General features: G+C 48.5%; 1 protein-coding gene across 1 annotated transcript in view; it reads left to right on the top strand.

Annotated features, from left to right (window-relative positions):
* The first annotated feature begins 472 nt into the window (after positions 1–472).
* The window catches only part of MEIOB (meiosis specific with OB-fold), a 41,816-nt gene continuing 28,294 nt past the window's right edge, over positions 473–13,994 (top strand). Inside the window, exon 1 of the mRNA XM_087728886.1 lies at positions 473–547. Coding sequence (XP_087585012.1) covers positions 479–547 — 69 coding nt within the window. The 5' untranslated portion in view covers positions 473–478. The remainder of the gene's footprint in view (positions 548–13,994) is intronic.

Raw genomic sequence — 13,994 nt, 5'->3', positions numbered from 1 at the left:
TTGGCACAATGTATTGTCTGAACTTCACGTGAATGTGACATGGAAACTATGGTTTGTGTGACGGAATTGATTCAGATATATGTCAAACTAAGTCTTGTTTGAACCATGCAAATAGTGTGCTTCAATTATAGCCATACATCATGGTTATAGCCATACATCATGTACAAATCACAACATATCATGTAAATATGCTAATTCCACATAAATCACTATGTCTTCAACAACCCATCGTTAAAACAATTCATGACTTTACAAGATGGATAAATACAACTATAAATCCTTTTATTGGGAGCTTGAATTGTGTTTTTTTCCTTAGCCCATGCAGCTCCATATATCTAATCTTAATATCTATCAGTGTCAAGCACTGTTCCTAAAAAAGAGTTTTAGGAAGACATAAATACATTAAATAATATAAATAATTGAATCTGTTTTTAATAGGACATTCTGACTTCTCTTTCTCCAATTTCAGGTAAAAAGAATGGCGTATTCCATTTCGTCACAAAATATTGTAGCCATTTCTGATCTGCATCCCAGCCTTGCTCATCCTGTAAGTCTAAGTACCATAACAATATTTTGTTCTCCGATGAAACTTTATATAAGTGTGTTCTGTTATAACATTATGTAATTGGTTTATCTTCATCTGCTCATAGCATTGACAGAATTATTAGAGACAAAATATTCCTGTGTCTCATGTATCCGCAGAAACTGAAAACTGATATCTCTGGCAAAAGAGAATGGATATTACGATCATTCTAGGATGATTGGACTAAGTTAAATTATGGAGTTTTATGAAAGGATGGCTGGGTTTGCTCTCCATGTTTAACTCCCATGCTTGGTTAATGAAAGGGCAACCCCTGGTTAATTAAGGGCAATTAATAAATACTTGAAATAAATTAAATAATGACAGAATGTGAAAGCCTGTTTGTGTCTGAGTTTCCACAACATCAAAAAAATTTCTATGCCATTTTAAACTTGTAAATGTCCATAATGACCTTTCTCAAATCGGTCAGTTTAGCCACCTCAGCAAGTTTTGTCAATTTCACTAACCCTCCATAGTGGGTAATGTCAAATCTTTCCATATGTGTGCATATGTCGTGCTGCAATAATCATAGATTGATATAATTTTCCATGACTGTTTTCTAACTGCATCCACCAGCTTCTCATTTGGAGTACATTCTAGATTCCTCTGGCATCATGTACCAACAATACATCATTTCATAAAAATTATCTTTAAGATCAAAATATAAATTTCAACCCTTTTGACCACATATTTTCCCATTGAGCCATCTGTATATTATAACCAAAATTCTTAGCCCACTTTGTCATATATTTTTAACCTGTTGTTTTATTTTAAATTTCAATAAAAGTTCATATATTTTACTAATCACATGTTCCTAATCAGTATGAAATTGCATTTCAAATTATGTCTTACTTTGCTTCATACCATAAGTCTTTTAATCCACTTTAAATCTTTCTAATAACTGTAAATGGAAAAGCCATTGATAACTATATCCTGCCATTAGTTGCTATCTTGACTTAATTTTTGGTGATTCTACAATGATTCTGGTGTGTTAACCATTTCTCTTTTGTTTCTCTTTTGTGAAATGTATTTTTGAGCACAGCTTGAATTTACATCTATTCCATATTCTCAGTATGGCACTAAACCTAATAAAATGTTTTTTTAAATCTATTTAATAATGGCCAAATATTTTACTTTTTTCTCAATTCTATTTGATCTTCTATTTTTATGTTGTTAATATCTTCATCTTCCAAGTATTAATCTTAAAACTTACTAGCAAGTCAAGTCATTTAATTTTCCCATTAATGTCTCTAATGGATCCTCCAAACACTATAGCCAGGTCATTGGCAAATATCATTACTTTTAGATACGAGGAGGCGCTGAGGTAAATTGAACAGAAACCTTTATTCTACAGTAGAACTGACAGCAAGTTCAGAACACGCGCGCTGGACAGCGCCGCCTGACAGCTATTTATACTGATAGCTGTCAGGCGGCCGGCCAATGGGGTGGCCGCAATTCTCCCGCCGTCCGGCAGCCGTGCCAGGACCAATCAGCCTCTTGCAAGGTGTGGCTCGGCTGCCGGCTGCGTCAGGGGGACGCAACACCCCTTCCCCCCAGATAGTGCATGCATAGTCGTTCAAGTACTTCAGTCGACTACGCAGGCACTGCCTCAGTCTGGGTGTGTCTGCCGAGGGCGTCGGAGGCGGAGGAGAAGGTTTGTCGGAGTGATGACGCTGATCCGGAGGCCCAGCCCCTTGCCTTGCGCTGAGATTCAAAGGCAAGTTCGCGGCCGCGGTGGTAGCTGGTGGCGAGCCGCCGGGAGGGTTGGGGCGAGTTGTTTGCGGCTGGAGACCAGTGTCGGCTGGAGCGGCGTCGGCCTGTTGTCCGGGTGGCTGGGCGGTTGTGCGGCGGCGTAACTGGTTTATATGGCGCTGCCAAACTCGTCCGTCGCCAAGTTGGACCCTGTAGGAATAGGGCCCTGTTAATTCAAGCAGCATGGCCGACAACCACTTCGGTTCGCCCAAATCGTTTTGAGCGTAAACCCCCTCCCCCACCAAGAAGGTCTGTGGGGTGTCCAGTTGGGGAACGCACAGGGGATCGAAGTGGGGGTGCAGCCGGTCCAGTGTGGTACGGAGCCGGCGGCCCATTAGGACCTCGGGAGGGGATTTTCCGGTGGTAGAGCATGGGGTGGAGTGTTGTGCCTGGAGGTAGGTGAAGAGCCGGGCCGGCCAGGGCAGGTGACTGAGACGGGCCAGGCCTTCCTTGGCAGAGCGAACAGCGTGCTCAGCCATCCCGTTGCTGGCGGGGTGATAGGGCGCCATGGGGCATGGTGAACCCCCAGGCTGGCCAGGTAGAGCCAGAACTCGGGCAAATTGAGGACCGTTATCGGACACTAGGATGTCCGGCATGCCATGGGTCGCGAAAAAGGCACTTGAGGGACTGGATGGTGGCAGCAGAAGTCAGGGAACGCATGGGGATGACCTCCACCCACTTAGATAGCGCATCAATGACTAGTAGGAAGGTGCGGCCATCCACGGGTCCAAAAAGGTCCGCGTGGATGTGGCTCCAGGGGGCAGAGGGGGTTTCCCACTCCCGGGAAGGGGACGTGGGGGGGGGGCGGGCCGGATGGCCTGGCAGGGAGGACACCGCTGCACACAGCCAGCGATGTCCGCGTCCATGGAGGGCCACCAGACATACCCGCAGCCGAGGGCCTTCATGCGGACAATGCCTGGGTGGCCCTCGTGAAGGCGACGCAGGACCAACTGGCGCAGGGCAGGCAGAACCACCACCCGGGATCCCCAGAGGAGGCAGCCATGGACAAGGGAGAGTTCGGTGCGGCGGCAGAGGAACAACAGAAACTTGGGGGACCGCGAATCCGCCGTCCAGCCCCGGCGAACAGCTTCCAGGATGCGCCGAAGGAGAGGGTCGGTGGAGGTGGACTGGGCAATGTCGGAAGCAGAGAGTGGCAGCTCCAAGTCGTCTACGAGGAAGACGCTGGAGGCCACAGATGGGGCAGGGTCGGCAACCTGGGTGGGCAGTGGACAGCGGCTCAACGCATCCGTGTGGCCCATATGCTTTCCCGGCTGGTAGTGCAGCCGGTATGAATAAGTGGCAAGGAATTCGGACCAGTGGGACATGCGGGGTGACAAGATGGGTGGGGTGGCACGATCCCCTGCCAAAATGCCCAGAAGGGGTTTGTGGTCCATAAGGAGGGTGAATGGACGGCCGTAGAGGTAATGGTGAAACTGCTTCACCCCTGCTATGGCTGCCAGAGCCTCCTTGTCCAGGTGGCTGTAATTCCATTCAGCCCTGGACAAGGTGCGTGAATAGAAGGCAATGGGGGCTTCCGACCCATCAGGAAAGGAGTGGCTCAAGACGGCCCCCACGCCATAGGGGGACGCGTCGCAAGCCAGTAGGAGGGCAAATGCCCGTCGTACTGTATGAGCATGGGGGAAGCTGTCAGCAGGCGTTTGACAACCGCGAGCGCATGCGCTTCACGGCTGGACCAAACCCAGGGAGTGGAAGAATTGAGCAGGCGGTGAAGGGGCTCCGCCACCGATGCCTTATGCAGAATGAAGGCGGTGTAGAAATTAAGCAGCCCCAAAAACGCCTGAAGCTCCGCCTTGTTGGAGGGGGTGGGGGCATTGGTGATGGCCTCCACTTTGGCGGAAGAAGGGTGGATGCCTTGGGCATCCACGCGGAAACCTAGGAAGTCAATGGAGGAAACTCCAAGTTGGCATTTGGAGCGCTTCAGGTGGAGACCTGAGGCGCGGACCCGGGATAGGACAGTTCACAGGATGGAGATGAGTCCTGATTGATCCAGAGCGGCAATCAGGACATCATCAAAGTATGGTGTCATGCCAGGGATGCCATGGAGCAGGCGCTCCATGAGTCCCTGAAAGAGACCAGGGGCAACACTGATGCCGAATTGTAGGCGCTTGCAGCGAAACGCACCCCAGTGCGTGACTATGGTCTGGCCAGTGGCAGTGGCGTCGTCCACTGGCAGTTGCTGATACGCTTGGGCCAGGTCCAATTTGGCAAAAATCTTGCCCTGGCTCAAGGTATGCAGCACATGCTGGATGACGGGGACCAGGTAGGGATGGGCCTGCAGCGCCTTTTTGACTGTATTTTTGTAATCAGCGCAGACCCTCAGGGAGCCGTCAGACCTCAGTGGAAGGACAATAGGGGTCTCCCAAGGGGCATGATCCACTAGCTCTAGAATGCCCTGGGAGATAAGTTTGTCCAATTCGGCATCAACTTTAGCTCGCAGCGCAAGGGGCACCGTGCGAGTGTCAGCCTCTGCTTTGCTGCTGCTTCGGCTGCCATTGAAACGGGGAGGGGGGGCATGGTATTTGGGAGGGGTTTACTAATTGTGCTGGAGGAAGATTCTGGAGTTCTGCTGCCTGTCGGACTGCGCATGCGGAGGAGGTTCCCGCCAAGGCCAACGGCACCGACATTCCATCTCGGTGATGCCTTTCGAAGTTATCTCACACCTGACACTTGGGAGAATTATGATTGGACTGCAACTGGGATGCCAAGGGGTGGGGAATGGGTTATTTTATATATCACTTGCTTTCGCGCCTAAATAATCAGTCTTCGCTTTGCTACGCTTCTGTTCATTTATAATTAGTAAAAGTACACTTGATTTCTATCAATGGAGTCTCATGGTCTTCTTTCCTAATTACTTAATGAAGAGGTGCTGACAGTAAGTGAAGACTCACTCACACCCCACCAGGAGGTCTCAACCTACCGTGGGGGGTGTACTCACAAGCAGGAACGAAGAAAATGTCATTGCGAGCGAGCGATGAAGAGGAGACTGAAAGGGAAACTGCAGACCCATCTTTACCTGAAAGGCTGGCTGGCCTAAGAATAGAGGAGCCTGCAGTTCGCCCTCGATGGACTTTAGGAGTGGGGCAAAAGGAGGATAGTGAGATTTTGGATGCTGGAGTTACCAGGAGAAAACAAAAGAAAAAACCAGCCGACTGGGAAGAAGCCATGACCGAGCGGAGGTCCCGGGAAAAAGAGCAAACAGAAGAATTTGAACAAAGGTACTCTATGCATAAATTTAGGGAGGGTGAAGAGGCTGAGGGGGGATGGGAGCAAACAAACCCAGAAACAGCTTCCCTCCCCCAGCCAGAGTTGCTGCCAGAGTAGCCCCCCCCCCCAGAAGATGCAGAATGGCAAAAGTCCCTCCCTTGCCAGTAAAATATAACGGAAATCCCAGGGACCTGGGTCTCTTTGTTATACAGATTTGGAATTATATGGAAATTTATGGGCCCGATTTAGAAACAGATGAGATGAAGGTGCGAATGGTTTTACTTTCTTTGGAAGGAAAAGCGGCCGATTGGATGGTCAGCTTACACCAATGTAACTCCCCCCTCCTGAGGAATTTTGATGTCTTTATGACTGCACTAAAAAGGAGATTTGATGATCCGCTGATTGAGAAACGGGGGAAGGTGAAATTTATGGCCCTCAAACAGGGAGATAGACCGGTGGCTGAATATATTCAGGAGTTTCAACAGCTTTCTTCTTATATGAGAGGCTGGTCTGAAGAGGTGCTGCTCAACCAGTTTGCATTGGGATTAAATGAGGACATTTACCAACAATGCGTTAACAGACACCTTCCCAAGCGAGTTACAGCTTGGTATGAAAATGCAGCAGACGTTGAGCTCGACTTGATTAGACTTCAACGTGTGAAAGAGGAGAAAGCAGAGAGATCACCCCCCCAGCTCAAAGGGCCCCATTCCGCATCAGGGGTGAAGGGAAGGGAAGCTCCGCCGGCAAGGCCAAGCCTTTCACATGCTTCCGTTGTGGGAAAGGGGGCCATCGCGCCATGGATTGCCGCGTTAAACTTCCTGCAACCGCCCCGCCCCCTGCCAAGAGGGAAGGGAAGACGAGCAAGACCCCGGGGAGGAAGAAAGAGGCTGCTTTCGCTGCTGAAAACACCCCCCAGCATTTCCGGCAGGAGGCGGAAGAAGCGGATGTCACCACCAGCTCCTCTGATGACTCCGATGATGACGCCTTGCCTCGTTGGGTGAGTTCGAATAAAGGCCCCATGTTGATCCCAATAGAGTTAAGGGTGCCACCCGATGGGGAGACAGAACAGCTTCCCGCCCTCCTTGATTCGGGCTGTTCTAGATGTATGATTAATTCTGCAATGGTTGAAAAACTGGGCTTGAAATTGAGGACTTTGAAAACCCCTATTGTTTTTTGCCAAATCGATGGATCCATTGCAGGGGGTGGCCCAGCCCATTTCTACACTGAACCTCTAGAGATGAAAATGGGCACCCATGTAGAATTGATCTCTTTTATTGTGGCTCCTGGAATGGACAGACCCCTTATTTTGGGACTCCCCTGGCTTCGTAAATGGAACCCTCGCATTAATTGGAGGGAGGGGTGGCTGCGTATTCGGACCAGCACAGCCCCAGATGGGGAGGCCGATGCCCCAGAGCCTGCTGGCTCCAGCCCCGCATTGGCCGCCAGGGGCCAGGAGAAAATTGAGGGGGAAGAAAAGATTCCAAAAGAGTATTGGGACCTGAAGGGGGTTTTTAGTGAAAAATATTTAGATAAACTTCCACCCCACAGACCTACTGATTGCTCCATCGATATTTTGCCTGGAGTAAAGCTTCCAAAGCCCCAAATATATTCAATGTCCCCTAGGGAAATGGAGGAAATGAGGAAATTCATTGATAAAAACTTGAAAAGGGGTTTCATTGAGCCAGCACGGCCCAAGGTAGCAGCACCTGTGTTGTTCAGAGAGAAGAAAGATGGCTCCCTGAGATTATGTGTTAATTTCAAAAACTTGAACTGCATCTCAGCTCAGAACCTATACCCATTACCGCTGATGAAGGACATGCTGGCCCAACTGGGAAAGGGCCGTATTTTCACTAAATTGGACCTCAGAGAAACATACTATAGGGTCCGCATAAAGGAGGGGGATGAGTAGAAGACGGCTTTAAACTGCCCCCTTGGTTGTTTCCAGTTCCGGGTGATGCCCTTTGGCCTGCAGGGGGCACCTGCAGTTTTCATGCAATTAATTAATGAAATTTTGCATGACCACCTTTACAAGGGCGTTATCGTATATTTAGATGATATCCTTATTTACACTCAAACATATGACGAACACGTCAAGTTGGTCCGCACTGTCCTCAAGAAGCTCCGAGCCGCTGAACTTTATGCCAAGTTGTCCAAATGTGAATTTCACCAGGAGAAGATAGACTACCTTGGGTATCGTATCTCCCCCGCTGGTATTGAGATGGACCCCGCTAAGGTAAAGGCGGTCACTGAGTGGGAGGCGCCCCGTACATGTAGGCAATTACAGAGATTTTTGGGTTTTGCCAATTTCTATCGTCAATTCATACCTTCTTTTGCCAAAATTGTGCTTCCCATCACTAATTTGTTGAAGTCCAAAGGTGGGCCTAAACCTAAGCCTAGCAAGCCGTTGAATTGGACCATGGAGTGTCAAGCTGCTTTTGAGAAGTTGAAACGACTCTTTGCGGCGGAACCGGTTCTGAAGCATCCGGAGATGGACAAGCCTTTTGTCGTTCAAGCTGATGCCAGCAACGTGGCAGTTGGGGCCGTCTTGCTTCAGACTAACGACCAAGGTAATTTACAACCTTGCGCATACACCTCCCGTAAGCTCACGGACACGGAAAGGCGTTGGGCAATCTGGGAGAAGGAAGCATTTGCTGTACGTTGGGCTTTAGCCACGTGGCACCACTTTCTGGAGGGCGCTAAGCACCCATTTGAGGTGTGACCATAAGAACTTGGAAGCTTTGAGGACTCCCAGGCGACTCTCCCCTAAGCAGATGTGCTGGGCTCAGCATTTCAATCGGTTCAATTTCACACTCAAGTACATCCCAGGAGGGAAAAATTTTATGGCTGATGTTTTGTCCAGACTTCCTCAATGCAACTGCTCTAAACTCGGTGTTATCCAGCCCGTGGTTCCCACGTCCAGCCTCGCTGCTCCTGTTGTTACTAGGCAGCAGGCATGCTCAAAGGTGGAAGTGTCTCAAGATTTTCTCTCTGATCTCAAAAAGGCCCTTCCTCAGGATGACTGGTTCCAGCAGCATCAAGGTGAATGCACGATAAGAGACGATTTGCCATGGATTGGAGCGAAACTTTACGTCCCTGCCTCTCTTCGTCTTGTCCTCCAATGGGCTCATGATTCCAAGTTAGCGGGTCACTTTGGATTTGTGAAGACGCTACATTTGGTGAAACGGCAGTTTTGGTGGCCCCCTTTGAAAAAGGACATTGAACTTTATGTTGCCAGCTGTCCGGTCTGTGCAGCCGCTAAACGGCCACCAGGGAAGCCGCAAGGTCTACTCCAAACTGTAGCCCGCCCTGTCGCCCCCTGGAAGGAGATTTCTATGGACTTTATTATCGAACTTCCTGAAAGCCAGGGGCACACCGTTATATGGGTGGTTACTGACTTATTTTCCAAACAAGTTCATTTTATTCCGTGCCACAAGATTCCTTCTGCAAAGACACTTGCTAAACTCTTCATTTCTCACGTTTACCGTTTGCACGGAGTGCCTGATCGCATCATTTCTGATAGAGGTGTGCAATTCACTTCTGTTTTTTGGAAGGAATTTCTTAAGCGCATTGGCTCCGCCCAGGGTTTAAGCTCCGCCCACCACCCTCAGACTAATGGGCCTTGCGAGAGGACTAATTCTGTTCTAGAACAATATTTACGGTATTTCATCAATTACCAGCAGGATGATTGGGTGGACTTGTTGCCGCACGCGGAAGTGGCTTATAATAATTCCGTACATAGCAGCACTGGATTCACTCCTTTTCGAATTGTATCTGGCCAGGACTTTGTTCCTATTCCCGAGGTTCCTCTTGAGCAGCCACAGGTTTCGTCCGTCTCCGAGTGGAGTGAGTGATTGAGCCATATTTGTCCTTTGGCACTTAGTACTTTGGATGCTGCGCATCGCGTGCATAAGAAACAGGCTGATAAGAAACGTGCACAACCTTATCAGTACAAGGTGGGTGACCAGGTTTATTTATCCATGAAGTTCCTTCACACTACGCAAAAATCTAAGAAGTTGGGACCTAAGTACGTGGGCCCGTTTCCCATAATCAAGGTCATCAATCCTGTTTCGGTTCGCTTGCAGCTACCCAAGCACCTCAGCCATGTTTATCCAGTTTTCCACGTTAATCTCATTAAACCTGTTCGTTTCTCGTCTTTACGTCCACCTGTGGACCCACCGCCTGCCTGCCTATTGATTGATGGTGAACAGCATTTTGAGGTCCGGGAAATATTGGACTCGCGGCGGCGGCGGAATCGGATTCAGTACCTAGTGGCTTGGAAGCATTTTCCTCCATCTCATGCCGAGTGGGTGGACAAGTCCCATGTCCGTGCTCCCCAGCTGCTCCGACAGTTTTATTCTACTTATCCTGACAAACCCTGATTGACTCTCCTTCCTGACTTTCTCTTCCCCCCCTTTTCTTTTTCTGTTTTTTGTTGTTCATCTGTTTGTTTGTGTTTTGTCGTTTTCCAAGCCTGACCGCTTTTTTCCGGAGGAGGGCCGGATGTCAGCCTCTGCTTTGCTGCTGCTTCGGCTGCCATTGAAACGGGGAGGGGGGGCATGGTATTGGGGAGGGGTTTACTAATTGTGCTGGAGGAAGATTCTGGAGTTCTGCTGCCTGTCAGACTGCGCATGCGGAGAAGGTTCCCACCAAGGCCAACGGCACCGACATTCCATCTCGGTGATGCCTTTCAAAGTTATCTCACACCTGACACTTGGGAGAATTATGATTGGACTGCAACTGGGATGCCAAGGGGTGGGGAATGGGTTATTTTATATATCACTCGCTTTCGCGCCTAAATAATCAGTCTTCACTTTGCTACGCTTCTAATAATTTATAATTAGTAAAAGTACACTTGATTTCTATCAATGGAGTCTCGTGGTCTTCTTTCCTAATTACTTAATGAAGAGGTGCTGACAGCGAGCTTTGAGGCGAATAGGCACCACCATGGGGTCTAGACTCAGGGAGGTGGGAGTGCCATTATAACGGCCCAGGGCAGCAAATTCTGTGACGGAGGTCCAAATCAGAGGCCAGCCTGAGGGAATTGACCCCGGCGATGGACAGGCCGAAGGCACGGAACCAGTCCAGCCCCAGGAGAGAGGTCAAGGGATTCCGGACCACAATGAGGGGCAAGGGACCCTGGAACCACCCATACTGGATCGGCAAGGTGAGGCAACCCAGGACAGGAATGGAAGTCCCCTGATAGTCCCTGAGGTGGCAAGGGGCAGAAGAAAGTCAGTCCTACCGAAGCGGGGGGAGAGCTGTCTCAGAGTGTCCCAGGAGATGATGGATCATGAGGAGCCCATATCCAGCTCCATGGTGCAGGGTTGGCCGGCCAGTAAGATGCGTAGGTGCATCTTAGCCCGGCCCCCTGTGGAAGTGGACGCCGAGTCCAGCAGCCAGTCGGGAGAGACCCCGTCGGGTTCCAAAACAGCATAGCAGCCTTGGCGGGAAGACGATGGCATGGACGCAGGCTGGCGCCCGGCGGGAGCTCTGGCAGGCCGTTGCGCTGAAGCAAGGGAGTGGCACACTACGGCAATGTGGCCCTTATTGCCACACTGGCGGCAGAGGGTGGTCCGGAACTGGCATGACAAACGGCCCCAGCATCCCTGACAGAGAGAGACCTGAGGAGATCCACGGAGAGGTCGAAGTTAGGCCGAGGGTCTTCCGGGCCCAACTGACAGTGGATTGAAGCAGGAGGAAGAGAAGCCGTGACCGAAGGAGGGAAACGGCGAATAATGGAGGAAAACACCCCGCTTTCGCCCCTCAGGAAGATCGGTGAGGCCGTAGGCCTGCAGGAAGATCTCGAATCTTTCAAGGAAGGCATCCCAACTCTCCGCCTCAGGACAGAAAGGCGAGAAGGAAGAAGCGGCAGCAAGAGCCAGGACGTGCACTGGGTCGACGTCGCTCATCCTCGTCTCCAGTTTTAGATACGAGGAGGCGCTGAGGTAAATTGAACAGGAACCTTTATTACAACAGAACTGACAGCAAGTTCAGAACACGCGGGCTGGACGGCGCCGCCTGACAGCTATTTATACTGATAGCTGTCAGGTGGCCGGCCAATGGGGTGGCCGCAATTTTCCCACCAGCCAGTAGCTGCCCCGGGACCAATCAGCCTCTTGCAAGGCGTGGCTCGGCTGCCGGCTGCGTCAGGGGGACGCAACAATTACAAGTTTGTTTTTAATTTTTATTCCCACTATTTTCTCATCTTATGACTCTGTTCTGTTACCTGAATAACTAAAATGAACAAGAGTAGAAACAGCAAGCATTTTTGTCTTCTCTCACATGGGGTTTTTTTTTGGTTAATTCTCCATTAAACAATTATATGAGTTTTTATGAGGTAAAATTCAATCTTATGTATTTAATAAAATTATGTCCAAAATTGATAACTTCCAGGACTCTAAAGAAGAAAATTCAGTTAAAGCTATCAAAGGTGTTAGTTGCATCTAAGAAAATCAGTGGTTTATTTTTCATTATGTTGATCCAAATATCCAATACATCCAATATTCAATATATTTCTAATATTCTCTTGTAATTTTCCCTTAAATTAAAACTCACATTGATTTCATGAATAAAGTCCTATACAATTATTTTCAACCATTCATCCCAAAACATTTTAAACAACTTGTAGTCATGATTCAATAAAGATATTGGTTGGTAATTTCTTGTTAAAGTCAGCTCCTGGGATTCTTTAAGTATGAATCATATACTTGCTTCTTTCCAAGTGTCAGGAATCTTTCTATTCTGTAAAATAAATATTCATTGTTTATTGTTCAGGTTGTAAAATTTAGTCCTCAAAACATAAGTCGGCAGACCAAGTGCCTTTCTGATTTTAGTCTTTTTAATAATTTTACAAACTTCTGTTATTCTTACAGATACATTCAAAATTACTGATTCTCTGTAATCTTTGGTAAATTCTGTTTATATAAATAATTGTCAACACTCCTTCATTTGGATAATCAGGAAAGAAAACCACAAGACTCCATTGATAGAAATCAAGTGTACTTTTACTAATTATAAATGAACAGAAGTGTAGCAAAGCGAAGACTGATTATTTAGGCGCGAAAGCAAATGATATATAGAATAACCCATTCCCCACCCCTTGGCATCCCAGTCACAGTCCAATCATAATTCTCCCAAGTGTCAGGTGTGAGATAACTTCGAAAGGCATCATCAAGATGGAATTTCGGTGCCGTTGGCCTTGGCGGGAAACCTCCTCCGCATGCGCAGTAAGACAGGCAGTAGAAACTCCAGAATCTTCCTCCAGCACAATTAGTAGTCCCCTCCCAAATACCATGCCCCCCCCTCTCCCTTTCAATGGCAGCCAAAGCAGCAGCAAAGCAGAGGCTGACATCCGGCCCTCCTCTGGAAAAAGGCGGTCAGATCTGGAAAACGACAAAACACAAACAAACAGACGAACAACAAAAAACGGAAAAAGAAAAATGGGGGGGGAGAGAGAAAAGGTCAGGAAGGTGGGACAACTAGGGCTTGTCAGGATAAGCAGAATAGAACTGGTGGAGCAGCTGGGGGGCCCAGAGATGGGACTTGTCCACCCACTCGGCATGAGACGGGGGAAAATGCTTCCAAGCCACCAGGTACTGGATCCGATTCCGCCGTTTGCGAGAGTCCAAAATCTCCCGAACCTCAAAATGTTGTTCACCATCAATCAATAGGGAGGGCAGGTGGCGGATCCATTGGCGGACGTAAAGATGAAAAACGAACAGGTTTAATGAGATTAATGTGGAAAACAGGATATACACGGTTGAGGTGCTTGGGCAGCTGCAAGCGAACCGAAACAGGATTGATGACTTTGATGATAGGAAACGGGCCCACATACTTAGGCCTCAACTTCTTGGATTTCTGTGTAGTTTGAAGGAACTTCGTGGATAGATAAACCTGATCACCCACCTTATACTGATAAGGTTGAGCACGTTTCTTATCAGCCTGTTTCTTATGCGCGTGATGCGCAGCGTCCAAAGCACGAAGTGCCAAAGGCCAAATATGTCGCAAACGCTCACTCCACTCAGAGATGGATGAAACCTGCAGCTGCTCAAGCAGAACTTCGGGAATAGGAACAAAGTCTTGGCCAAACACAACTCGGAAAGGGGTGAAACCAGTACTGCTATGTACAGAATTATTATAAGCCACCTCCATGTGCGACAACAAGTCCACCCAATCATCTTGCTGGTAGTTGATGAAACAACGTAAATATTGTTCTAGAACAGAATTAGTCCTCTCGCAAGCCCCATTAATCTGAGGGTGGTGGGCGGAGCATAAGCCTTGGGCGGAGCCAATGCGCTTAAGAAATTCTTTTCAGAAGACCGAGGTAAATTGCATGGCCCTATCAGAAATGATGCGATCAGGCACTCCGTGCAAACGGTAAATGTGAGAAATGAATAGTTTAGCGAGGGATTTCGCAGAAGGAATCCTTGGGCAAGGT

This window comes from Thamnophis sirtalis, unplaced genomic scaffold, assembly GCF_051295495.1.
Source record: "Thamnophis sirtalis isolate CommonGarterSnake01/CBP01778 unplaced genomic scaffold, rThaSir2_p1.2 scaffold_14, whole genome shotgun sequence".
Classification (NCBI taxonomy): Eukaryota; Metazoa; Chordata; class Lepidosauria; order Squamata; family Natricidae; genus Thamnophis; species Thamnophis sirtalis.
Note: the sequence above shows the minus strand (reverse complement) of the source record. Positions and strands in the feature narration are given on the sequence as shown.